The following is a 23,000-nucleotide window of genomic DNA, read 5'->3' as shown; positions in this document are numbered from 1 at the left end:
TTTGATCTGCTCAGTCTCTACCTGTCCTCGGTCAACGTCTGTTTCTGTCTCTTTGGGTCTGGTCTCTGTCTCTCCTGCTCTTTTTACCTCTCTGTCCACCTCTGAGAAAGCTGTCTTTCTGTCTTTTTCCTTATGGCCCCCCTGCACTTCCCTGAATCCATAACCACCTCCCCTTGTGTTGGGGGCTTTGGGGGAGCGGGTGCAACACGCATAATTCTCTCCTCCACAGGCAGCCCTTTCCTCAGGGCAGCGCCTGGTGCCAGCCGGCCCACCAGTAGGGGGACTGCGCCTGGAAGCTGTAATGGAGGCCCTGCAGAGACAGCAGGCAGCCCGACTGGCCCAGGGGGTGGGGCCTTTGGCCCCTCCACGCCCACCACCACCACCGCCGCGGCCTTCCTTTCCTGGATCCCGGACCCTGCAGGCCCCTGACGGGGGCTTGGGGGAGGTTGGAGCTGAGGAAGAGGAGGATGCCCAAGAGGATGAGGAAGGAGAGGAAGCTGGCACAGAAGAGGAGGCAGCCGAGGAGAGCCACCCAGGGACCCGGGGCACCAGCTCACCTTCCAGCCAGCCCCCTGGACCTCATCCCCATGAGTGGACCTATGAGGAGCAGTTCAAGCAGGTAGGACCCTCTCAGTGTCAGGCCCTCCCCCTTCCTACTCTCTGGGCAAAAGCAGAGCAAGGTGATCAGTAGCCCCCCACCCCCACCCCACTGCGCTCTGCAGGATGGAAAGACAGAGACATAGAGACCTGGAGAGAGACAGTGGGAAGACTGAAGGCTAGACGGGGACTGGGAGGGAGAGACAGACATACTGAGACATGGAAAGAAGTGCGTAGGCACACACCGTGAGGTGCAGGAGACGCCCAGAAACATGGAGGCTGACAGACTGGAGGCTCTTGGTGAAGCTGGAAGGGAAAGTGGGAGGGGTGCAGGAGCCTTCAAGGATTCTGAGGGAGGGGGATCTGGGGATTCCAGTGCCAGCACTACCATACCTTCTCACACATCAAGTCACAAGGTCATATTCCAGTGACCAGTGGGGGTGTCCTGGGCTGTCTACTTCTGTCTTGGAAGTGGAATGGAGGTTGCCGCTCCTTTGGCAAGCTGATACCCACCTCATCTCTTCCTTGTCACATTCTCCCCACCCATGTCCTCTCCCTGGCCTGAGTTCTATGGGTGACAGTTCCCAGCCTGTGATGGCCACTACAGCCGCAGTGTGACTAAAGGGCTCCTGTACAGCTGGGAATGATAAGACCTTACTCACAGGGCCTTAATTTGAGGTTCTTCATCCCTGCGGAACCCATCTGGATGTTATTCGAAGGCACTACTCTAGGCTGTCATTAAGAAGATGTTATGCAGGGCTGAGATTCTAGGTGTGCTATTCTGGTGGTGTTACTCGTAGGGTGTTGGTTTTGGGTATTTTCCAGAAGTGTTCATCTATGCTTAGACTCTGTGGTGTTAGTGTAAAACTGATAGTGTTACTCGGGGCTCTGTTACCGTGGAGATGTGACTCTAGCGACTGTTTCTCCTGGGTGTAATTCTGGGGATTATTACTTGGAGACTGTGTGTGTTTTTTGTGGGTATCCATTTAAGACGTAGGGCTCAGTTCTTGTGGGAGTGTAGATCTAAAGGTGCATCTTTGGGGTTTGTTACTCATGGGTGTTTTTTTGCTCTGAGAGTTCTTATTGGCAGGTGGAGTGTTACCTATGGGTGTTATGCAGGGACTGTCACTCTGGGTAAAAGACTCTGTTACTTTAGGGATTGTCCCTCCTGGGGGGTATTTGAGAGCTGATACTGGAAGTAGAGCTCCAGGTGACTGAGAATAGGTGGGATAACCCCTGGACCTTTCAAGTCCTGACCCTACAGATCCTGGGTGGTTCAGGGCCATTGCCTCTGTGGGGCAGCTTCTGTAGTGCAGGAAGCTGTTCCTGGAAGATATGTGGGCTGAGGGGCCCAAGGTTTCCATCCAGGAGCTTTTCTGAGCATCCACCTTGCCTGAGGGATGGGTTAGAGGCATCTCTGCCCCTCATCCCCACCCCTGGCACACAAACATGTGAACAGCAAGAAGCCCTTGCAGGTATGAATGAGGGAACGAGTGGCTCAGATATATCTTCGGTTTCCTCAATGTGGAACACAGCGCCAGCCTGACTTCCTCCCAGGGGCTCTGGAAGGCAGGCTAAGCCTCCGTAGCTTTCTCTCTTCCCCTACTTCCCAGATGGGTGGTTTGAGCTGCCCAGGGCACCACTGGCCAGTAGAGGGGTCTCTGTGTATCAGGAAAAAAAGTGCCCACACCTGCCCCCAGGGGAGAGAACCCAATGCTCTCTCAGGAAGTCTACATTTCAGAACTTACTTACCCCTTCAGCTGGGGATCCTTAATCTGGGGGTTGGAGTCCAAAGGGTCCCGGGGTGGGGTGGGGGCTGGGTAGCAGAGCTGGAAAATGACCTCAGTTTTTCCCCAGCTGTACGAGCTCGATGCAGACCCCAAGAGGAAAGAATTTCTGGATGACCTGTTTAGCTTCATGCAGAAGAGGGGTGAGTGGGTTGATGTAAGGGAAGGACCCCCACTTACCAGGCTTGAGGAAGGGAAACCCCAGGGTTTAGTCCTCAGTTTGGGTCCTCTTTGCAGAGGCCTGGGCTTGGCAGCATGTATCCTTTGGGCCCTCAACAGCGTCTTTAACCTCTGACCCTGCCCCCCTTCTCCACCCAGGGATTAATTAGTGGCCAGCCCACTGGCAGGTTAATGAGTGTGGGATCAATTGGGAGGATGGGAGGGGGAACTGGCAGGAGGCTGGCCTGGGGTGGGGGGGGTTCCCAGAATTGGGGGAGTGGGATCGGAATGCCTTGGTCCTCTTCCAGGCTCGTCTCTCCTCAGTTTCCCCTTGCTTCAGGCAGGAAACACCCAAGGTGTTCTGCATCAGGAAGGACTGGAATTAGACTGAAGGGAGGACTTCTCAAGGGGTAGGCAGGGGCTGTGGAGGAGAAGGAATTCCTTTCCGGGAATCTCAGAGCCAGAAGTGAATGCAAGAAGGGTCCAGGAGGGGATCAGGCTGGGCGGCAGTCCATCACTTAGGCTTCTCCCCAGATTCATGGGTCGGAAGACTGACTCATTATCTCTCTCTACAAAGCTAATTAACTCACTCCACGAGTGCGGCCTGATAAGCTGCTAATTAACTGGCTTCACTGCCCCCCTCCCTTAGTGCAGCTGCTGGCCAAAGTCTCTCAGGCCCCCACCGCAGGCCCAGAACCCCTTTCGGGTCCCTTCCTATCCAGGAACCCTCCGTGGGGCTCCAGGTCCTTTGGCTCCCCAGAAAGGCCCGGTCATTCTGGTCCCAACGTCCCCTCCCTGCCCCTTCCTCCTGGTCGCCCCTCCACTGGGGGGTGGGGTAGGGTGGTCTCAGCAGATCCTAGCGCCCCCTTCCTCCCAGCTCTGCTTCCCTCAGGTCCCTGCCTTCCTCTGCTCCCTGTGCGGGGGGAGGGGATCCCGCGGGACCGATAATTTCCCCCCATTAATCAGGCCGCAGCTAATTGTTCGGGTCCAAAGGCGGCAGCGGAAGGGGACGGGATCGGTAAGGAATTAACTGGGGCCCATCGCTCAGCGCAGACAGGCCCCTTTGTCAGGACTGGCCGGCGGGGGCGGCGGAGACTGCGGAGTCGGCGAGCCGAGGCGGGGGTTGCTTCTTCTCCCATCCACCATCCTCCCGCCTCTGGCAGCCACCCCGGGCCGCTGCTTAGGGGAGTCTGGCTCTTCAGCACAGTCAGGAAGTCCTTCCTATGGTCTACCCCAGAGGCTGGCAAACTAAAGCCTGCGGGCCAAATCTAACAGCCCATGAGAAAAGAATGTTTTTCACATTTTTAAATAGTGAAAAAAATTAAAAGACGAATAACATTTCTGGACGTGTGAAATGCGAATTTCAGAGTCTGTAAATAAAGTTTTATTGGAACAGAGCCGCGTTCATTCCTTTAAATATCCTCTATAGCTGCTTTCAGGCTGCAGTTGCAGAGTGGATTAGTTCTGACAGACTGTTTGGCCTGCAAAGCCTAAAACATTTACCATCTATCTGGCCCTTTACAGAAGAAGTTTGCCAACCCCTGGTCTAGCCTCCCACCCTTCCTACTACAATGGAGGCCTTGGGGGCTCTGTGGGCTCTGCCTGCAATCCCACCTCCCCATCCCTCCCTGTTCCCCGCCTTTCTTGACGGTCCCGCCCTGTACCTGGGGCTCACCCAGGCAGGTCCAGGCAGCCGACTCCTCGAGTCCCTGAGGATGCCCGCAGACAGGGTCTCCGTCTTAGTGTCCTGACTTTCTGCCAACCCCCCGACCAGGGACGCCAGTGAACCGTGTGCCCATCATGGCGAAGCAGGTGCTGGACCTGTACGCGCTGTTTCGCCTGGTGACGGCCAAGGGCGGTCTGGTGGAAGTCATCAACCGCAAGGTGTGGCGGGAGGTAACGCGCGGCCTCAGCTTGCCCACCACCATCACGTCGGCCGCCTTCACTCTACGCACCCAGTGAGGCCAAGCGCGCGCGCGCGAGCGGTGGGAGCAAGGCGCGGGAGCGGGGGTGGGGCGCGGGGCGCGGAGGGCCCCGGGGGTTCGTGTCCGGGGGTGGGGCTTGATCAGCTGGGCCCAGCCTCCCACCCCACCCCGTCCGCCCTTAGGTACATGAAGTATCTGTACCCGTACGAGTGCGAGACGCGGGCGCTCAGCTCCCCGGGGGAGCTCCAGGCCGCCATCGACAGCAACCGGCGGGAAGGCCGTCGTCAAGCTTACACCAACGCCCCACTCTTCGGCTTGGCGGGGCAGTCCCCTTGGGGCACTCTTGGCCCCGCCTCGGGTTCCGGGCCCGCCCCTCCCGCGCCCACGCCCGGCCCCCGCACTGCTCGGGGCTCCGCCTCCGGCCTGCCGGCGCACGCCTGCGCGCAGCTGAGCCCGAGCCCCATTAAGAAAGGTGTGAGGGGAGAGCGGCTGAACTTTGAGGGTCTCGGAGACCTGGGGGGAGGCTGAGATATAGGGAACATTAAAACGTGGAAACTCTGAGGTGTGGGAGCATCGAAGTATGGGGACAGTAAGGACTGACAGGGCACTGAGGTTTGGTGCATGCTTAGGTTTAGGGGTCCTGATGTTTGGGGTCAATGAAGCCTTGGGAGCTCTGGGTTATGGGTTACTGCGGTGTGGGCCTGAAGCTCAGGAAAAGGTACTTTATCCAGAGCAGCTTCATTCAACACCAGGGCTCCTATTTGCATGTGGTTTATGCCTCCTGTTTCTCCTGGCTTATTTAACAACCGAAAGCAAGGAAATCCCCCAAATTGTCTGGGACAAACCTAGTCAGATATATTGGCCTTCTGGGGCTCTCCAACTTCAGAGCCTCTATTCGGAGACTGGAAGGGAGGGGAGATTGAACTTGGTGCTTGAGCTTGGATGACCTCCCTTGGTCCCAGGCCTGTGGGGAGAACCAGATGCAGAGACAGGGTTGGTTGGGTCAGGGGAGCTAAATGACCTGTTTTTTCAGAGGAGAGCAGAATTCCAACCCCTCGACTGGCACTGCCTGTGGGCCTAGCCTTTGGACCTGCACGTGAGAAGGTGGCACCAGAGGAGCCCCCAGAGAAGAGGGCTGTGCTGATGGGGCCCATGGACCCACCTCGACACGGCGCACCCCCCAGTTTCCTGCCCCGTGGCAAGGTTCCCTTGAGGGGTGAGGAGGGGCTTGTTGCTGAGAGGGCTTAGGGCCTGTACAATGAGGGAGGACAGACCCATCACCCCATAGGCATTGGAGGTGGGGCAGATAGATCCCTCAGTAGACAACTCTGTGATTACAGGTGTGGGGCGGAATTGGAATGGGGGCTCTCTATAGGGATGGAGGGGGGAGCTTGTAAGTCTGAAGTCTGATTCCCCAAAATGTGACTCCCCTGCCCCCTCCTGGACAGAAGAGCAGTTGGATGGGCCTCTCAATCTGGCAGGCAGTGGTATCAGCAGTATCAACATGGCCCTAGAGATCAACGGGGTGGTCTACACTGGTATGGGTACTGCAGGCTGTCTATACTGGCATGAGGTCAGGGGTATTTACACTGGCATGGGGATTTTAGACTTTTTCTACTAGCATGAGGTTCAGAGATATCCAAACTTGCATGGGTAACATGGGGTTCAGGGGATTGCTACACTGGCATGGATTAAAGGGGGTGTCTACATGGCATGGGATCCAAGGCATGACCTCTCTGGCATGAATACCATGGGATGTCTTGTCATGGGCCTATGTATCAGTGTAAATATTTCTTGTTTAGTTGTTGGAGGGTATCTGTATTGGCACAGGAGTCTCTAACTGACTCGAGGGGCTTTTCGTCATTGGTTACGGCAGGGCTCTGTGTGTGGTGTTCTAGCAATCAGGACACTGACTTTTTTTTTCCCTCTTCTGTTTCTTTGCCTCGCCTTTTTCTGCTTGTGTTTTCCCTCTACCATCTCCTCACCCCTTTGCCAGGCGTCCTGTTTGCCCGTTGCCAGCCCGTGCCAGCTTCCCAGGGCCCAGCCAACCCTGCACCCCCACCCCTGATGGGGCCCCCTTCCAGCGCCTCACCCTGAGAGCTCACACCTGAAATTGAGAGTCCCAACCCCATTGCTGAGGGGGGGAGGAGACACCCCTCCAACCCATTCTTCCAAGGTGCCCATTCTAGGACCTGGGAATGGCCACTCCCCCCCTCAACCATGCCATGTGGACTTGAAGCCAAAGAGATTTCTTCTGATGTTACATCTACCTCATTGCAAAAGGAGGGCATCTCCTCCCTGGCCAACTCCAGCAGCATCTACCAAAGAGTTCTTCCCCCGGTAACCCCCATCATCTCCTCATGTGCTCCCTTGTGTCAATATCATCTCTAGGACTCCACCTCTTCAAGTCAGACCTGCTTCTCTTCAGGAGCCAGGTGAAGGGTTGAGTTGGGGTGTTGTGAAGATGTCCCTCAGGTCACATCTGCATAATAAAGCTGCGGTCCCTCCCTCTCCAGTGCCTCCTTTCCTTCTTGTTTGGGCCTGTGGGTCGGGGAGGAATTATGTGGTATGCACAGGCTGTGTTGGGCCAGGGGTTCTCAGAGAAGACAGAATAGCAAAGGCCATGAGTAGGAGAGCTCAGTCTCATGAATCAGACTGCCTGAGTTCAAATCCCGATTCTGCCACTACAATGTTGAGTGTCCTTGGCACGACACGTAATCGCTTGAACCTTAGAAGACTCCAACTTGAACCTTAGGAAGACTCACGGGGCTTCCTACTATTCTATGGGAATGGACCAATCTTAGAATAATGGGTATATTTATATATGCAACCTCGGAGAATGGGGTAGGGAAACCTCTTTGGTACCCTGGAATTTGGTACCCTGGAATAAAGGCAAAGTTTGTTTTGACGAGCAGGGGCTGGACGTTAAGGTAGAGCCTGACGGGTAGCCGTCGCCTAGGTTACAAGACAGCTTTTGACAACTTTCGTCGGCCCTGCCTGCCGCTTCCGGCATCGAAGGGCTGAATCGTGGCATCACTTCCTGTATGCAGGGGAGCCCATCCACTCGGATTGGCCCGCCTTCTCTATTTGGACGGACGTCCCGCCCTCTGGCTGTTCCTGGCTGAGGCGGAGCGGCGGGAGCTATGGCGGCTGTGACAGATGTGCAGCGGCTACAGGCCCGTGTGGAGGAGCTGGAGCGCTGGGTGTACGGGCCGGGCGGGTCTCGCGGCTCGCGGAAGGTGAGCTATCTGGGGTCCAATGGTCCCTCTCTGGGGCAAAGCAACAGCCGTCTACTGGCCTGGTCCTCGAGATGGATGCTACCGCTCCAGAGTCCCGTTGCCCGCAGCCCGACCTTTGAAATAACAAAGGTTCGAGACCTCCCGGAGCATATCGGGCCCTCGGAGGCCATTCCCACGGAGGGCACTGTGAGTCTGAGGTGGGCTCACTGTGGAGACTCCGCCTTTGCCCTCGCGGGGTAGTTGGGGAGACCTGACACATTCGAGAAACTGACTAATCAGAGTTTCAGTAAGAGCTGAAGCCCGGAAGGGCCGTTGTGGAGCCCTGCGTAATTGCTAAGTGAATTGTGTAAAGAGAGGTCCATAGGACCCCAAAAGAGGCAGACCGGAGGTGGATAAAGAAGGCTTCAGGGGGTTAGAGGTGTGATCTGGGAGGGCCGGGATTAGGAGGGGAAGGGATTGGATACTGAGTGTTCAGATACGGACTGGCACTCCTTCCCACCAGTGACTGAATTTTGACAACTGTGCAGCTCAGTTTCCCTTCCATCCCCTTTTTAACTATGGAAAGACTTTTCACTGAAGGTGGAGTGTCAGGCACACCCTGGAGTTGAGTGCCTCAGAGGTAATGATGTCTGTTTGTACACTTCTTGTGGAATTAGTTGTCACTAACAGATTGTGTCCCATGTGAGAACTGACTTCTCAGAACATTCTCTCCCTTTCACATCTATGACGCAAATCCTCCTGATTTTCCTCCTACGTCTCTGGCTGCTTCTACGCAGTCTTATTTGCCTCCCCATATATCTGACCCTTGAATATTGTCATTCCTTACCCTCTAACCTAAAACCTGTGTGATATCATACACTTCCGTAGCCTCTCCCTCTATTCAACCCTTTAATATTGGAATTCCTCATCCTCTACCCTTAAAGCCTAGGTAGGTTCATCCAAGAGGAGGAATCAGGGAATAGATAGTATATGCTAGTGCCCCATAAACTCTAAGGTAGTTCATCACCTCCCCAGTCACACTTGAAACTCCCCAAGGAGTACATGATTATCTCCCCCTTCACACTGAGGATTCCCGGAAGGTAGGGTTGAATCTCTTTTAATACTAGAGAAGGGGACGATAGCTGGGACCAGGAGGTTTGGGAGTCTGAGGGAATGAGGGTTCCTTATGTCTTCCAAGACTTGAGCCAAGTGGTAAATCATGGAATTAACTTCCACTCCCCCAATAGGTGGCCGATGGCCTGGTCAAGGTGCAGGTGGCTTTGGGGAACATCGCCAGCAAGAGGGAGAGGGTGAAGATTCTGTACAAAAAGAGTAAGTGCTTCCATGAGGTGTCTGCCTGTTCTCCTTCCCAAGCCTGTGCTTCCTGGTTCCCTGCCCAGGCTCTTCAGCCTAGTAGGTCACTAGAGTTGCCCTTTGGGGATAGCAGGTGAAGACATTGCCCTGATGAAATGGTGAATTGGGGTGTGCTTTCTACTTTGTGGTGAAACCCCAAGCCCATGGCAATGTCCTAAGTTATGGGATAAGAGCTCTGCCTGAAAGGTTCCCTGGGGGAAGGAGGGACGAGGGGTATGCAATTTCCACAGGCAAGGTTCAGAGGCAGGAAAGAAATCAGGCACTGAGAGCCCCAGTCAGAGCTAGCAACCTGTTGAGGAACTAGAAATCAGATAAAGCTCTGGCATGTCTTGGTGGCACTGAGGGGCAAGGTGCCTTCCAGCCTTGAGGATAGATCAGTGGGAATGCTGAGGGCCCCAGGGTTTTAAAGTTTGAGGCTGGCCAGCAGGTGATCAGAGGGTAGAGACAGGGAAGTGGGGATAGGGGCCCTGGTGGAGGCCTGCTGGACGCTGAGGGTGTCAGCTCCTCACTCAAGGGTCTCCCCAAGGCTGACACCTCCCCTAATATCCCTCACAAGACAGATCCCCACTCCCCAACCTTATTCCATTTTCCATCTTGCTACTTTTCTAGTTGAAGACCTTATCAAATACCTGGATCCTGAGTACATTGACCGCATTGCCATACCTGATGCCTCTAAGCTGCAGTTCATCTTAGCAGGTAGTGCTGGACAGTATGTGCATATGCATCTGGGGATGTGGATTGTGGGGGAAGTCGGGCACAGAGATAGCTTCCCTGCCCGCCCTCTCCTGGATACAGCCCTGGAAGCTGCTTTCTGGAATCTGGCCTGGTTCTGGACTGAGGCTGGAGGTGGTCCTGTGGTCCTCTAGTAGGCACTGGGTACAGTATACTTCAGAGCCAGCTGCAGACCATGGTGCCTGCCACAGTGGAAGCTACTCCGGTATTCTATCTATGGCCTGCCTCTAGGATTTTCCTTCGGAACCTTCCTTACTTCTGCTCAGTAGACATAGGAGCTTCTAAGAAAGGGTAGGGGCAGAGAGCATTGCATTTGGGAGAGGCGAGGTTATAGGCATGAGTTTCAACATCTTTCTTTCATGTGAGAAAGCGCTGGGATTTCAGAATTCTAGGCAGGAACTATTGTCTTAGCAATGTCTGCTTATCAGTTAGTTAGCCACTCCACGAGGTATGGTTTGCCAAGCACCTGTGTTTATTCATGCATTCAAAAGTGATCATCTACTGTGATCCAGACTATCCTAGGTGTGAGGTATACAATGGCGAACCAGAACATACCTGAGCCACTGCTGTGGCTTAGACACCAAGTTCAGGAGGTCTTCTCCTGCTCCGATTATTATTTTCTTTAATTAATTAATTAATTTATTTTTGGCTGCGTTGGGTTTTCATTGCTGCGCGTGCACTTTCTCTAGTTGCGGTGGCTTCTCTTGTTGCGGAGCATTGGCTCTAGGCGCACGGGCTTCAATAGTTGTGGCACGCAGGCTCAGTAGTTGTGGCGCACGGGCTTAGTTGCTTTGCGGCATGGTCTCCCAGACCAGGGCTCGAACCCGTGTCCCCTGAGTTGGCAAGTGGATCCTTAACCACTGCGCTACCAGGGAGGTCCCTCCTGCACTGATTCTTAAGTCCAGCCTCTCCATGCCTCCCTGTCGCCACTGCCTCAGTGTTCATCCCCTTGTACATGAATAGTTGCAGTCTCCTAAGTCCTCTTCTTGACCCTAGTCTTCCCCTTCTTGCATGTGGTTCAGTATCATCTTCCCAAAGCACATTTCCAACATGCCATTTTGTTTAGTTTGGAACCTCAGTGTGTGTGTGTCTCTCTCCCTATTAGGATAAATTCCTAATTCCTTAGCATGCCATTCCAAGCCTTCTATAGACTTCCAGATCTACCCTCCCATCTAGCTGTTTCCTGTGCTCTCCTTGCTCCAGTTCATCCAAATGAATTCTTTTTCCTCGACTAATTGACAAGCATTCTTGCCTCCAAATGTTTGACATAACAGTCCTCCCTTCTTGAATGCCCTTCCCACTCTGCAGCCACTGAAACCCCCTGTGCACAGGGTCATTCCAGTCCTGCTTTCCTCACTGGACTGTCCTGTTAGTGTCCCAGCTCTCCAGGAACTTGTAATTGTCTGTGCCTCTCAGATCCACTGAGCAGAACCTGCCTGGTAGTTTTCCACGTCTCCTCTTTCAGACCTTCCCAGGAGCCCTTGCATGTGGGTACCCAAGTCTGAAGTACTTTGTTTCCTGTGGCCTAGGAGGGGCTCTGAGTTTGTTGATAGGAAGCTAGAGGAAGGGGCCTCAGAGTTAAAACTTGGAGAAAGGTAGGATTTGGAGGAACTTAGAGGCTCCTTGGGCTCAAGATAGGTCAGACCAGAGGCATCCAAGAGAGGTGGAGGCAGATTGGGGGAATGTGCACATAGCGAAGGGGGCAGTGGGCAGACTAGCTGCCCCAAGCTCCAGGCTCAGCCATCTCATCGGCCCCTTGCATGGGAGTGGCTGTGCCCAGGCTCGCCTCACTGCCACTGCTTTTTCTGTTTATGCCTCAGAGGAGCAGTTTATCCTCTCCCAGGTTGCGCTTCTGGAGCAGGTGGAGGCTTTGGTGCCCATGCTGGACAGCACTCATATCAAAGGTACCTCTCTGGGGCTGCAGCTCCACTACTCTACTTGGGGAGGTGGATGGATGGGCAGGACTTTCCTGGGCTCAGGCTAGCTCTGCTCCTTGTCTTTATCTCACCCTGGGGGTACCAGACACCTGCACTGGGATTAAAATTTCCAGGGCAGAGAGCTCAGCTTCAGAATGTCAGGCAGTTTGGCACCAAGGACACTCATGTAAGGCCAGCGACCTCCAACTCTGGGATTCCTTCTGTCTTCTACCCCACCCCTCAGCATCTGTCCTTCAGGGTGCTGCAGAGCCCAGATTTTACTGTAAGAGTTCCTGCCAGGTGTGTCAATGTGTGTGAGTTCTTCCTGCCGCACTGCCTAGTGCAGTCCCTAGGCCTGGGTTTTGACAAGCAGACAGTGACTTTAATTGAATCCAGATAGCCATCTTGTCTGTCTCTAGAGGTATTTTTCCCAGCTCCCCCTCCCTACCCCTGATCAGCTTTCTGCTGAGCATCTGACACCCTTAAGCTGTGGGCCCAGCATGGTGGCTGAGGCTCTGGGTGTTGGATTCCAGGTGGCCAGCTTAGGGACCTGGCACTCATCCTCAGTCCACCTGCAGGCTCCCTGTTCCCTAGGCCCGGCAGACCTGGTCCCGCTGGGCTGAGAGCAAAGGAACAGATCCCATGATAATCAAAGCTTCCTTTACTTGGCCCTGCTCACAGCCCTGGGGTGGGTGTATGGGGCAACTCTGGGAACCCCAGGGTTTTGTCTTCTTCTAGGGGCCTGCATCTTCCCCTCCCCTTTGGGTCCTAGAGTAAGACTGAGGTGGGCAGGGAGTCCCACCACCACGTCCAGAAGCAGTGGTCGATGAAGCTGGCGTTTGTTTAGCCTCTCCACTCAATACTCTAATCCTACCGAAGACCTAATAGACTATTGAGCAGTCCCGGGGGAAGGCACAAGCATCACTAGGCAGTGTGCCTTGTGTTTTACAGCCGTTCCTGAGCATGCCGCCCACCTGCAGCGCTTGGCCCAGATCCACATCCAGCAGCAGGTATGGGAGGGGAGAGGCCTGGAGGGGAAAGTAGAGGTGGTGAGGCTCCTAGTCTCCACCCCTGCCTCCTGGGGAAGCAGCCTCAGGCCTCCCTGATGTCAGCTTCAGGGGGAATTTAGGGTTTATCCTTTGTCTTCCATCTGCCTTCCAGAAGGGAAGGGATTTGCCTACGGTCACATCCAGGTCTCCTGCCTCCCAGAGTAGGGCTACCCGGAGGTATCAGATTGATGTTGGGAGGTACCCATGAATTCCTGGGGATGATGTGTCCTTAACTGTGGTAGAAGAGCTGTTTTTTCACTATTCCCAGGCCCTAATGTAAAGGTCAAGGAGGGTTCAGAAATAGGGGACAGGGAGAAGGAGGCATATTCTAGCAGGAGTATTTGCTTATATGTGTGGTTCACCGCCCCCCCCCGCTTCTGTCAGCCTTAGGACTGCAGTTAGGCTACCCACACTGGAGCCTGAAAGTGCCTCTTTAGAAATTTGCTCCTTTTGGCACTGGGGTTAAACATTATCTTTTCTAGGCTCTATGGGGAGCTAGGGTCCCTGATGAGATGGGCAGTGGGAAGCGGGGCTTTGTCCAACTCCTTTCTCTGCCACACCTTGGCTCCACAGGACCAGTGTGTGGAGATCACTGAGGAGTCCAAGGCTCTCCTAGAGGAATACAACAAGACTGTATCCTTTCTGCTCAGCCAGGCCCCTGAGGAGTGCTGTCCGGAGCCCTGTCCTTTTATTCCATTTCTCGCTCTGTTTCTCATCCCATCCCAACCAGCCTGCCTATCCCCCTGCTCCCCGACACTTTAGGCAGATGCAAACCTCTCCACTCCCTCTCTCAGATGCCCGTTCTCACCTTGACCTGCGACCAGACAATGCTTCTCTCCAAGCAGTTCGTGCAGTGGGATGAGCTACTTTGCCAGTTAGAGGCTGCCAAGCAAGTGAAGCCAGCAGAGGAGTGATGGCTGCTTCCCATCCTAGGGTGGGCCAGGGCAGCCTGGCTCCAGGCCCTATGCCAACCTGCCCTTGTAACAGGACAGAGCAGAGGCAGCTCTGTATTTATTGGATTCACAGCCTACCAGTCTGCACTCAGGTGGGGCTCTGGGGTCAGAGGTCTGGCTACTTGAGATTTGCTATTTGCACCCCCTCCCCCCTCATCAGTGTCCTGTTCCAAAGACAATAAACTGTACAGATCACTGGAGGTGTGTGTTAGCTTCCCGATGTTGTATGGGTATGGTGGTGGGGATGAGGTTGATAGGCCAGAGTTGTTGGCCTTCCTCCTAGTTGGACTGAGAGCTATACTCGTCCTAGTCTGGCTTTCCGGGAGAGGTAAAGCTCTCAGGATGAATGCTCTCATTTGCTTGATGTGAGTGGAACATTCCTTTATGTATCCATTTATCCCGCATTTACCAAGTACACTCTAAATGTCAGATGCCATACCAGGTGGGGAGGACACAGGTAGGGTCCACCTGATTCCTACCCTGTACAGGTTAGCTGAGGAGACAGTCAAGGAAAAGGGGAGGGACAGGTGGCACCAGGGTTCTTTGGGGGCACAGAAGAAAAAGGAATGTGGGACGCAGCCCTGGAGGGTGACATGCAGGGTTTTGAGAGCCAAGGGAGCAGCATGTGCAATGCAGAGGGGAGCCTTTAAGTTTCTCTCTTGGGAGCCTACTTGGTGCTATTAGCCGAGAAGGGGAGACTAAAAGAGGTTTGGATGCAGGGGGCTTTTAGGGGGTGGGCCGTGGGGAGCGGTGGTACGGTTGGAAAGGAGAGCATGTTAAAGAGCAGAGAAACTGATGGTCCCTCACTCCACCGAGTGTTTGCTGCCCCCTTGTGGTCTCAGGGACTGCTGTAGCTCCAGGCCCCTTTCCATCTGGCCTGCCCACCAGCCCACCAGCCCACCAGCAGGGTCTCACTGGCATCTCAAATTCAGCACGTCTGAAACTGGGAGTCATCCTAGACTCTTCCCTCCTTCTTCGTCCGAACAGTCGTCAAATCTACCTCCTGGTATCTTCCAACTTAATCTACTTTTCCCCATTCCCACTGCTGTTTCTCTGGTTCATTCTTTCAATAAATGATTTATAACAAATATTTGAGCGCTTATTATACGCGGAGCAACGTACGAATCTCCATGGACATGCCCCCGGGATTTTGCGGGCTGGAGTCACCAGCGGTTGCGGCCCGCCCCCGCCTGTGCTGCAGCCACAGTGCGCTGTGCACACGAACTGGTTTGACTTGCGCCTGATGAAAAAGCCCCGTGGTTCGCCAGTGCCCACGGGGTGAGGTCCAAGCTCAGAACTCGCTGGCCAAGGCTCTCGCCCGCGCAGCAGCGGCCACTTCAAACGGCACCTCTTGCTCTTGTCCAAAGTGAAAGCCGCTGCTCCGCCTTTACTGCTTCGGTGTGCTCAACGGGTAACGCCCTCCCTGTCATCTTCTAAGGGCCAAATCCTCCGCATCCTTCGGACGCGGGACTCCTCCGACGGCCGCTCCTCTCCTCCGCAGGGCTCTCTCCGCCCCAATAGGAGTGCTCCTTGCCCGGGGCTGAACAGCTGAGACAGCCCGAGCGCTCCGAGTCTCCGCGTCCTGGCCCAGCTCACTCTCCGGCGTCCCCCCACCTCTCGGTTTACGGGCGGAGGCGCCGGGGTCCCCGCCCCTCAGGCCCCGCCCCGTCCGGCGAGCGCGGCCTCGCGGCCTCGGCGCGCTCCCGGGAGACGCCATCTTGGCTTCGGATCGAGGTTGAGGAGTGTTCGGATGCGGTGGTGAGAGCAGGAGCCCAGTGGGGTGGGGGCTCCTGGAGGTACGGGGAGGTCGGCTGCTGGGCCGCTACGGCCTGCCGGGCACTGAGGGCGGCCCGTGGCGGTGGGGACCGCCGAGCCCGGCCGCCGGCGAACTCGACGCCAGGGTTAGCTCGAGCAGCCCTCGGCGTCAAGCCCCTGTTCCTGGGTGTCTGAGTGACCTGGGTTGGGGGGATCGACCCTGGGAATCTCCGGGTGAGGGGTGCTCGGCCCTGTCCTAAGGGTCCCGGAGTGGGGGAGGGGGTCACTTCTGTTTTTGAGGAGCTTTTGGATGAGGGCTCTTGGCTCTGTGTCGGCGAGCTTGTGGCGTAGGGGCTTGGTCCTCTCCTCTGGGGGCACGAAGTGAGGGTCCTGTCACCGCTTGGAGAGCCCAGGGTGAGGAGCACTCAGCCTTGTTCTCAGGGAGTCTCGGGTGAGGGCCCGGGCCCTGTCCCCAGGAGCCCCAGATGAGGGAAGTTCATTCCCAGTGCTAAGGAGCTTGGGATGAGGGGGCTTGGCCAGCGTTTGGGGAATTTGGTCCTGTCGCAGGGACTCCGGGGTCGGGGGAGGGTTATGGCCCTGTCCAGAGGAATGGGGTACAGCCCCCTCCCAGGGTGAGGCAGGCGTGGCCCCTTGTCCTGGGGATGAGGGCATATGGTCCTGTGTCTGGGAAATCTGGGATGAGGAGTGGGCCCACGTCCTAGAGAGCCGGGGTGGGGGGTGGGGGGTGGCCCAGGGCACCCTGCCTAGCATTCCTCTGACACTTCCCTGCAGTGGGCAGCAAGATTCAGACACGACAGCAGCCGGATGGAGCACTACCGGAAGGCTGGCTCTGTGGAACTCCCAGCACCTTCCCCGATGCCCCAGCTACCGCCTGATACCCTGGAGATGCGGGTCCGAGATGGCAGCAAAATCCGCAACCTGCTGGGCCTGGCGCTGGGGCGGTTGGAGGGCGGCAGTGCTCGGCATGTGGTGTTCTCAGGTTCTGGCCGGGCTGCAGGCAAGGCTGTCAGCTGTGCTGAGATTGTCAAACGGCGGGTACCAGGCCTGCACCAGCTTACCAAGCTGCGCTTCCTGCAGACCGAGGACAGCTGGGTGCCAACCTCACCCGACGCAGGCCTAGATCCCCTCACGGTACGCCGCCATGTGCCTGCGGTATGGGTACTGCTCAGCCGAGATCCACTGGACCCCAATGAGTGTGGCTACCAGCCCCCGGGGGCACCCCCTGGCTTGGGCCCCACACCTACCTCCAGCTCTGGCCCCCGACCCCGAAGAAGGGCTCGAGACACCCGGTTTTGAAGACCTGCTGGCAAGCTGTTCTCCAGGCCTGAATGTCTAGGATGGCTGGGCCTTCTTTGAGAAGCCTGTGTAACTGCTCAACACCCCCAACAAGACTTGAGCCTACAGAAGTGGGCCTCCCTATCCTGCTTCCACTTCCCTCTGGCTTGTGGAAAGGGACTGCTATGAAGAGTGACAGGTGTGGTGTCTCTGCCGGGTTCTGGATTGCCTTCTACCTACAGTGCCTCTGATCTACCTTCTGACAGAGGTCCAAGGAGTGGGTTAGGAAATAAAGGTTCTGCCCATTCGTCTGATGAGCCTGTGCTTGGCCTGCTGTGTGGAGGTGGGATTAAGGGAGTGGGAGTCCCCTGCTCTTGACCCCCAGGAGCTCACAGGCTAGAGACAGGAAGGGTAGGCTCAGGTTGGTGCTGGGAGGATCAAGAGTCGATAAGAAGCCTCAAGCAGTAACCTGACTGTGTCTAGACCCCTGGGTGGCTGGCTGCTTCCTGTTTTGGGCTGGTTTAAGGACTCTGCCAGGTCATTTTTCTCCATCTGCAGCATATACCTCATTTTATTGCACATTGCAGATAATGCATTTTTTACAAAGTGAATGTTTGTGGCAAGCCTGCATTGAACAAGTCTGTCAGTGCCATTTTTCCAGCAGCGTTTGCTCATTTCCTATCTCTGTCACATTTCAGTAATTCTCACAATATTTCAAACTTTTTCATTATTATATTTGTTATGGTGACCTATGATCAGTGATCGTTGATGTTACTACTGTAACGCACTGAAGGCTCAGATGATGGTTTGCATTTTCTAGCAATAAAATATTTCTAAATTGAGGTATGTACATTGTTTTTTTAGACATAATGCTATCACACTCTTAATAGACTACAGTGTAGTGTAAACATAACTTTTGTAAGCACTGGGAAACCAAAAAATTCATGTGACTCGCTTTATTGAGATCTTCATTTTATTGAGGTGGTCTGGAAGTGAACCCAAAATATCTCTGAAGTATGCCTGTATTATAGTATAGTGGTTAAAATCATGGTCTTGGGCACCAGGCTGCCTGGATTTTAATCCTGGTTCTGCCACTCACTAGCAAGTTACTGCTATGTGACCTTGGGCAAGTTACTGCTCTGTGCCTTAGTGTTCTCATCCATGAAACAAGATATAGTGCTTACCTCATAGGCTTGTTAGGAGGATTAAATGTAGGAATATACATATGATTCTTAGATACCACCTGGGCCTGTATACACTCAGCCCTCCATATCTGTGGATGCAGAACTCATGGATACAGAGGGCTGACTGTACTACATCATTTCATATAAGAAACTTAAACATTTTGGTAAAAAAAAATCCATGGGGGCTCCTGGAACCAATTCCCTGAGGATACCGAGGGATGACTAAATGTTAATTGCTCTCATTATTAATGACTCAGCTTACAAATATGCCTTTTCCTTAAAAACGTAACCTCAGTCCCACGTTTTCCCTTCCGGTCTCATCCTTTCCTTTTTACCCCTTGCTGTTCCTTTTCTGTCTCATCTTGGCCATAGACTCTCAGGTTCACCATGGTCAGGTCAGGGGCCTGAGGAGAGCGGTGAAGATTGCAGTGGTAGCCAGTGGGGTACAGGAACCAGAACAGGATTGTGGGCAGTAGTAGACTCAGTGAAGAGTTGAGTGAATTGCGTCTCCCACTGGATTTTAAGGTCTTCTCCGTTGTGTCCAGTAGCCTGGGTGTCCAGTCACCAGGAAAGCACAAAGTTCGGGCTCTTCTGGGCCCATGTGGCAGGGTGGGCACAGCAGTTTGAGTGTTGAAGTGATAGGCTGAGGGGATAGGGCCAATAGGGGCTTAGAGCAGGGATGAGGGGACCACAGGGCCAGCAGGCGGTGGTCAAAACTTTGAACACTGCATCTTTTGCTTTCTGAGGTCAGTTGCCCAGAGTGGAGGGGTGGGTGATGGAGATTCAGGGGATATTAGGAGAGACAGAAAACCCTCTCAGCAGCTGCCCAGCTGGGCCTCTCAACTGCAGAGGGCCACGAAACATCTAACACACTCCTTGGGGCTGTGGTCATGACTTCGGTGTCTTGCTGCCAGCAACTGTGTGACTTCTCCCCGTTCTCTTTGTGGCTAATTCAGGGTTTTTCTTCCCACCCAGCTTCTGCATAGTGCCTTTTCGCTGAGCATCTCCACTTGAGTGTCTTCTACCGTCAACACCTCTCTGAGTATCATTGGTCTCCAGAGCTTTGGGACCAGGCTTCTTGCAGACTATTGATCTGTGGCTCAGCATCCCATCCTGACCTAGCCTGCTGTGGCCTGGTGGAATGATCAATGGAATAAGCATAGTGACCTGTGTTGAGGGAATGATTCAGTAGGGTGGCATCACAAGCTCTGGGAGTCCTAGGATGGGCTCCCAATTGGGCAGCTCATCATTAAGGCACCACCTGGGGTCTCCAGGGTGATGGCAGGGGTAGTGTGGAAGGAAACTGAGCTGGGGTCAGAATCCCTTGGGAAGAACAGGATCTGCAGTTCAGAGAATCAGGAGATAGGACACAGGCTGAGGGAGAGATGGCTAGTTTCTGGGGCCTTTTCTCTGTTTGACCTCTACAGGGCCTAGTTGGGGCCTACAGGAGGAATTGAAGGGAGGGAGCCAGAGAGAGGTGAGGCCTTTAGAGTCAGAAAGCCTGACCAGGCTTAGGAGGGAGGGAGCATAAGAGTTACATATAATTGCTGATTCAATTTCTTTACTTCCCACTTTCTCCTTAATTCACTGTAGTATGGCTTCTTCCTCCATAATCTCTTAGAAAAGGTAAGGGCACAAAAAGTAAGGAAATGGAGATAGCTTTTTCAAGAAACTATTGTGATGGGAGGGGAGAGGTGACTGGGATACAGAGAGAGTTTTATTTATTTGTTTAATGAATTAGCAGAGACTTGTTTGTAGGCTGATGGGGGAAGCCAATAGGGAAAGGGATTAAAGGTGCAGGAGATTGTGGCTAACTCAGAGTGAGGCTCCTGGGGGAGATGAAAGGGAGTGGGCCTTGGAGCATGGAGGTATGGCCGTCACAAAGGGAAGAGGAGAGCAGACTCCCTGGAACAGGAGGGAAGGAGTTGAGGATGGCTATGCCTGCAGATGGGTGAAGAGGTAAAGGTGGGACATAAGAGAATTCGGAGTTCAGAAGGCTTTTAATCTCTTGAAGCAGGAGTCCAGCTCTGCTGCTGAGAGTAGAGCAAGGAGGCTGGTGAGATAGTTGTTGCAATTGGGAAAGATACCTAGGGAGGTACAGGAGGATGACCAGTCAGGGCTAAAAGCCCAGTTGAGGCTGATGATCATGAACTTGTAATATCAGTCAGGGTGTGTGCGCTCCAGCAGCACCCACGGGACAAGTGAAGACTCAGAGGAAGCACTGTTGCATTCTTCTACTAGATTAAGGTGGGCAGAAATGATGGAAGAATAGTGAGGAGACTAGCAAGAAAGTGTATGTGGTGAAGGCCCAAGGAATCCAAACTGAGTCAGGAAAGAAGTGAAGATAGACAGGGGTAGGGGTCAGTGGCCTAGACCCCATGAAAATGGGTGGGGTGGGGTGGGGTGAGGTGGAGTAGATGAGAGAACTGGGATAGGGTATCATAGCTGTACCAGTTTCTAGGGCTCCCATAACAAAGTACCACCAACTGGGTGGCTTAGAACAACAGAACTGTACTGTCAGTTTTGGAGACTAGAAGTCCAAAATCAAGGTGTCAGAGCCATTTCCCTCTGAAACCTGCAGGGGAATCTTTACTTGACTCTTCCTAGCTTCTGGTTTGCCAGCAGCCTTTGGCCTTTTTGGCTTTTGGTTGCATTACTCCAGTCATCCATCTTCACACTGTCTTCCCTTTGTGTCTGTTTCTGTGTCCAAATTTCTCCTTTTTATAAGGATGCTGGTCATATTGGATTAGGGCCCATCCCAATGACCTCGTTTTAACTTGCTTACCTCTATAAAGATCCTATTTTCAGATAAGGTTACATTCTGAGGTACTAGGGCTTAGGACTTCAATATACTTTTATGGAGGCACGCAATTCAACACAACGGTAGCTGAAGAATGAAATGGAGTCAGTGAATTTGAGAGTTTTACGAGCTGACAGGACTTGCTAGCGGGCATGAGAGTAGATAGTTGGGTGGCCTGGAGGGAAAGTCACTGAAGATGAGGTTGAGGAATTAAGAGGCTGGGGAGGACAGTATGTGGAGGAGGCAGGGAGCAGCCAGGATAGAATGTGCTGAGCATTCTCACTACCTGCCTTGGAGGTGGCACGTACAGCGAGTCCCCTTGAAGTGGGGCCTTCAGAACAATATGACAAGGAGTTATATACCTCCCATATGCAAACAGGCACCAAGTCCTGACAATTTTGCTTCCTAGGTCTCTCTCCATTCCCACAGCCTCTGCTGATTTGTGCCCATCATTGTCTTAAAACAGTCTCCTTGTTGGTCTCCCTGCTTCACTCCCCTCTGAGCTGTCCAAACCAAGCCAGTGGCTGTTGCCTTTGTTTAGAATGCCCTTCTGCCAGATACCTGCATGGCTGTCTCCCTCCCTCCTTTAAGTCTTTGCTCAAATGTCACCTCAATGAGGCCAACTTTGACCACTCCATTTAAAACTGCAGTCAAGTACTTCTGATATCCCTTACCCTGCTTGCTTTCTTTTCTTTTTTCTTTTCTTTTCTTTTCTTTTCTTTCTTTCTTTCTTTCTTTCTTTCTTTCTTTCTTTCTTTCTTTCTTTCTTTCTTTCTTTCTTCCTTCCTTTCCTTTCTTTCTTCCTTTCTTTCTTTCTTTCTTCCTTCCTTCCTTTCCTTTCTTTCTTCCTTTCTTTCCTTCTTTCTCTTTCTTTCTTTCAAATATAATTTACTTCTTTAATGTTTTTGTTTACTGTCTGTCTCCTCCTGATGAGAATGTAAATTCCAGATGGGCAGGAATCTTTGTTCTGTTCAGTGACATAACCTATGGATGTTGAACATTGCTTAGCACATAGTAGGTGCCCCATAAGTATTTAATAAGTGAATGAATATTGAGTCTCCAAGTGTGAGGCTAAGCCTCTGGGCCATACCCACATCTGTCATTCTTTTGTTCCCTTAGTCTCTCCATGCCCAGATTAGAAGACAAGATCCAAGTTCATTCATTGGATGGCCTTAAAGGATCCCCTTTATTGGTCACTTACATGCCACAGTCCATCTTCAGCTTGGTCCCCTTGGACTCTGGGCTCTGGCCACACTAACTCCTCACTCTTCCCACTTGCCATGAGATTTTTCTGCCTTCTGTCTGCTTAGAACTCATCAAGATTGTTCAGAGGATGCCAGTGGCACTCCGTCTTCAGGGCCTACCTCCTCACTCTCCTCTTGTTTGCCTGGAACTCTGGGATCAGGCCTGATGCTATAAGGCATCACCACTCCCAGGTGATGTCTGGCTGCACTTCTGAGTCTGTCCACAAGATGACAGCATTTGTGAAGAAATGGCCCATCCCTTCCCTTTGTAGGGTCTGTGCAGAGTCGGGACACAGGGTAGTAGTGGCTTGATATTTGGCCTTCAGTAGACTTAGTGACCTCTCAGTTATTCAACAAATAGCTAATTATCACCCATAATGTGACAAATATAGTCACTGGGCTCGGAAGCTCCAGCCCCATGAGGGCTATAAGCCATGTATATAGGTGATTTCATTATTGGTGCGGTAAGTATAGAAATTAGGGAAGCTCATTAGATTTCAGGAGTTCAGAATCCCTCGTCCAGTCCTTAGGGACAGGCAAATCTTCAAAGAGAAGGAGGTAATGCCTGTGTTGAATCTTGAATAAGAGCTTTGACTTCCCTGGCGGTACATTGGTTAAGACTCCGTGCTTCCAACGCAGGGGGCACCGGTTCCATACCCTGTTGGGGGAACTGAGATCCTGCATGCCGGCACGGACAAAAAAAAAAAAAGCTGGAAGAAAAGTGGAAAGGACATTCGGGGTGAAGGGCAGGCATGAGCTAAGGCACAGAGGTGAGAAGAGCTTAGAGATGATCACTGGAGCATGAAGTTCAAAGCGGGGAGTATGAGGAATGAGGCTCAGAGGAGGGTGGGGTGCTGGACTGGAAAGGCCTGAGTGCCCGGCCAAGGAGCTTGCACTTTTTCTTGAGAGTGATGGAGGTCTCTGAAGGCGATAAGGAGGGAGTGATGTGGGATATCAGATTGATGTTTCAGAGGGAGCTCTGGCTGCTACAGTGTGGAAAGTGGATTGGGG

General features: G+C 53.4%; 3 protein-coding genes across 7 annotated transcripts; all 3 read left to right on the top strand.

Moving 5' to 3' along the window:
* The first annotated feature begins 301 nt into the window (after positions 1 to 301).
* ARID3C (AT-rich interaction domain 3C) lies at positions 302 to 6,565 on the top strand. Of its 2 annotated transcripts, XM_030832742.2 has the most exons (7): positions 302 to 619; positions 2,455 to 2,527; positions 4,318 to 4,501; positions 4,651 to 4,940; positions 5,502 to 5,684; positions 5,917 to 6,006; positions 6,465 to 6,565. In XM_030832742.2, exons 1-7 carry the CDS (start codon positions 302 to 304, stop codon positions 6,563 to 6,565), a joined length of 1,239 nt encoding a protein of 412 aa, XP_030688602.1. The 2 variants fall into 2 exon arrangements, with proteins under 2 accessions (XP_030688602.1, XP_060155993.1); XM_060300010.1 differs by lacking the exon at positions 5,502 to 5,684.
* A 984-nt stretch (positions 6,566 to 7,549) lies between these two features.
* On the top strand, positions 7,550 to 14,798 carry DCTN3 (dynactin subunit 3). Of its 2 annotated transcripts, XM_030832745.2 has the most exons (7): positions 7,550 to 7,707; positions 8,934 to 9,018; positions 9,670 to 9,756; positions 11,613 to 11,696; positions 12,660 to 12,718; positions 13,331 to 13,390; positions 13,582 to 14,798. In XM_030832745.2, exons 1-7 carry the CDS (start codon positions 7,612 to 7,614, stop codon positions 13,669 to 13,671), a joined length of 561 nt encoding a protein of 186 aa, XP_030688605.1. In that variant the 5' UTR covers positions 7,550 to 7,611; the 3' UTR covers positions 13,672 to 14,798. The 2 variants fall into 2 exon arrangements, with proteins under 2 accessions (XP_030688605.1, XP_030688604.1); XM_030832744.3 differs by lacking the exon at positions 13,582 to 14,798 and having other exon boundaries at positions 13,331 to 13,534.
* Positions 14,799 to 15,406: 608 nt separating this feature from the next.
* Positions 15,407 to 17,603, top strand: RPP25L (ribonuclease P/MRP subunit p25 like). Of its 3 annotated transcripts, none has more exons than XM_030832748.2 (2): positions 15,407 to 15,468; positions 16,258 to 17,603. In XM_030832748.2, exon 2 carries the CDS (start codon positions 16,291 to 16,293, stop codon positions 16,780 to 16,782), a length of 492 nt encoding a protein of 163 aa, XP_030688608.1. In that variant the 5' UTR covers positions 15,407 to 15,468; positions 16,258 to 16,290; the 3' UTR covers positions 16,783 to 17,603. The 3 variants fall into 3 exon arrangements, with proteins under 3 accessions (XP_030688608.1, XP_060155992.1, XP_030688609.1); XM_060300009.1 differs by having other exon boundaries at positions 15,428 to 15,506; XM_030832749.2 differs by lacking the exon at positions 15,407 to 15,468 and adding an exon at positions 15,513 to 15,879.
* The last annotated feature ends 5,397 nt before the right edge of the window (positions 17,604 to 23,000 follow it).

Source organism: Globicephala melas, chromosome 6 (assembly GCF_963455315.2).
Source record: "Globicephala melas chromosome 6, mGloMel1.2, whole genome shotgun sequence".
In the NCBI taxonomy this organism is placed as follows: Eukaryota; Metazoa; Chordata; class Mammalia; order Artiodactyla; family Delphinidae; genus Globicephala; species Globicephala melas.
The sequence above is the reverse complement of the archived record's forward strand: the minus strand, read 5'-3'. Positions and strand labels throughout refer to the sequence as shown.

Bases quoted from the DNA above. Each gene is read 5' to 3' on its own strand.
- RPP25L (XM_030832748.2), top strand. From the start codon at position 16,291: ATGGAGCACTACCGGAAGGCTGGCTCTGTGGAACTCCCAGCACCTTCC.
- DCTN3 (XM_030832744.3), top strand. From the start codon at position 7,612: ATGGCGGCTGTGACAGATGTGCAGCGGCTACAGGCCCGTGTGGAGGAG. The intron at 11,697-12,659 runs GTACCTCTCTGG...TGTGTTTTACAG, and splicing joins GGACAGCACTCATATCAAAG to CCGTTCCTGAGCATGCCGCC. The intron at 12,719-13,330 runs GTATGGGAGGGG...TTGGCTCCACAG, and splicing joins AGATCCACATCCAGCAGCAG to GACCAGTGTGTGGAGATCAC.
- ARID3C (XM_030832742.2), top strand. From the start codon at position 302: ATGGAGGCCCTGCAGAGACAGCAGGCAGCCCGACTGGCCCAGGGGGTG. The intron at 620-2,454 runs GTAGGACCCTCT...GTTTTTCCCCAG, and splicing joins ATGAGGAGCAGTTCAAGCAG to CTGTACGAGCTCGATGCAGA. The intron at 2,528-4,317 runs GTGAGTGGGTTG...CCCCCCGACCAG, and splicing joins TAGCTTCATGCAGAAGAGGG to GGACGCCAGTGAACCGTGTG.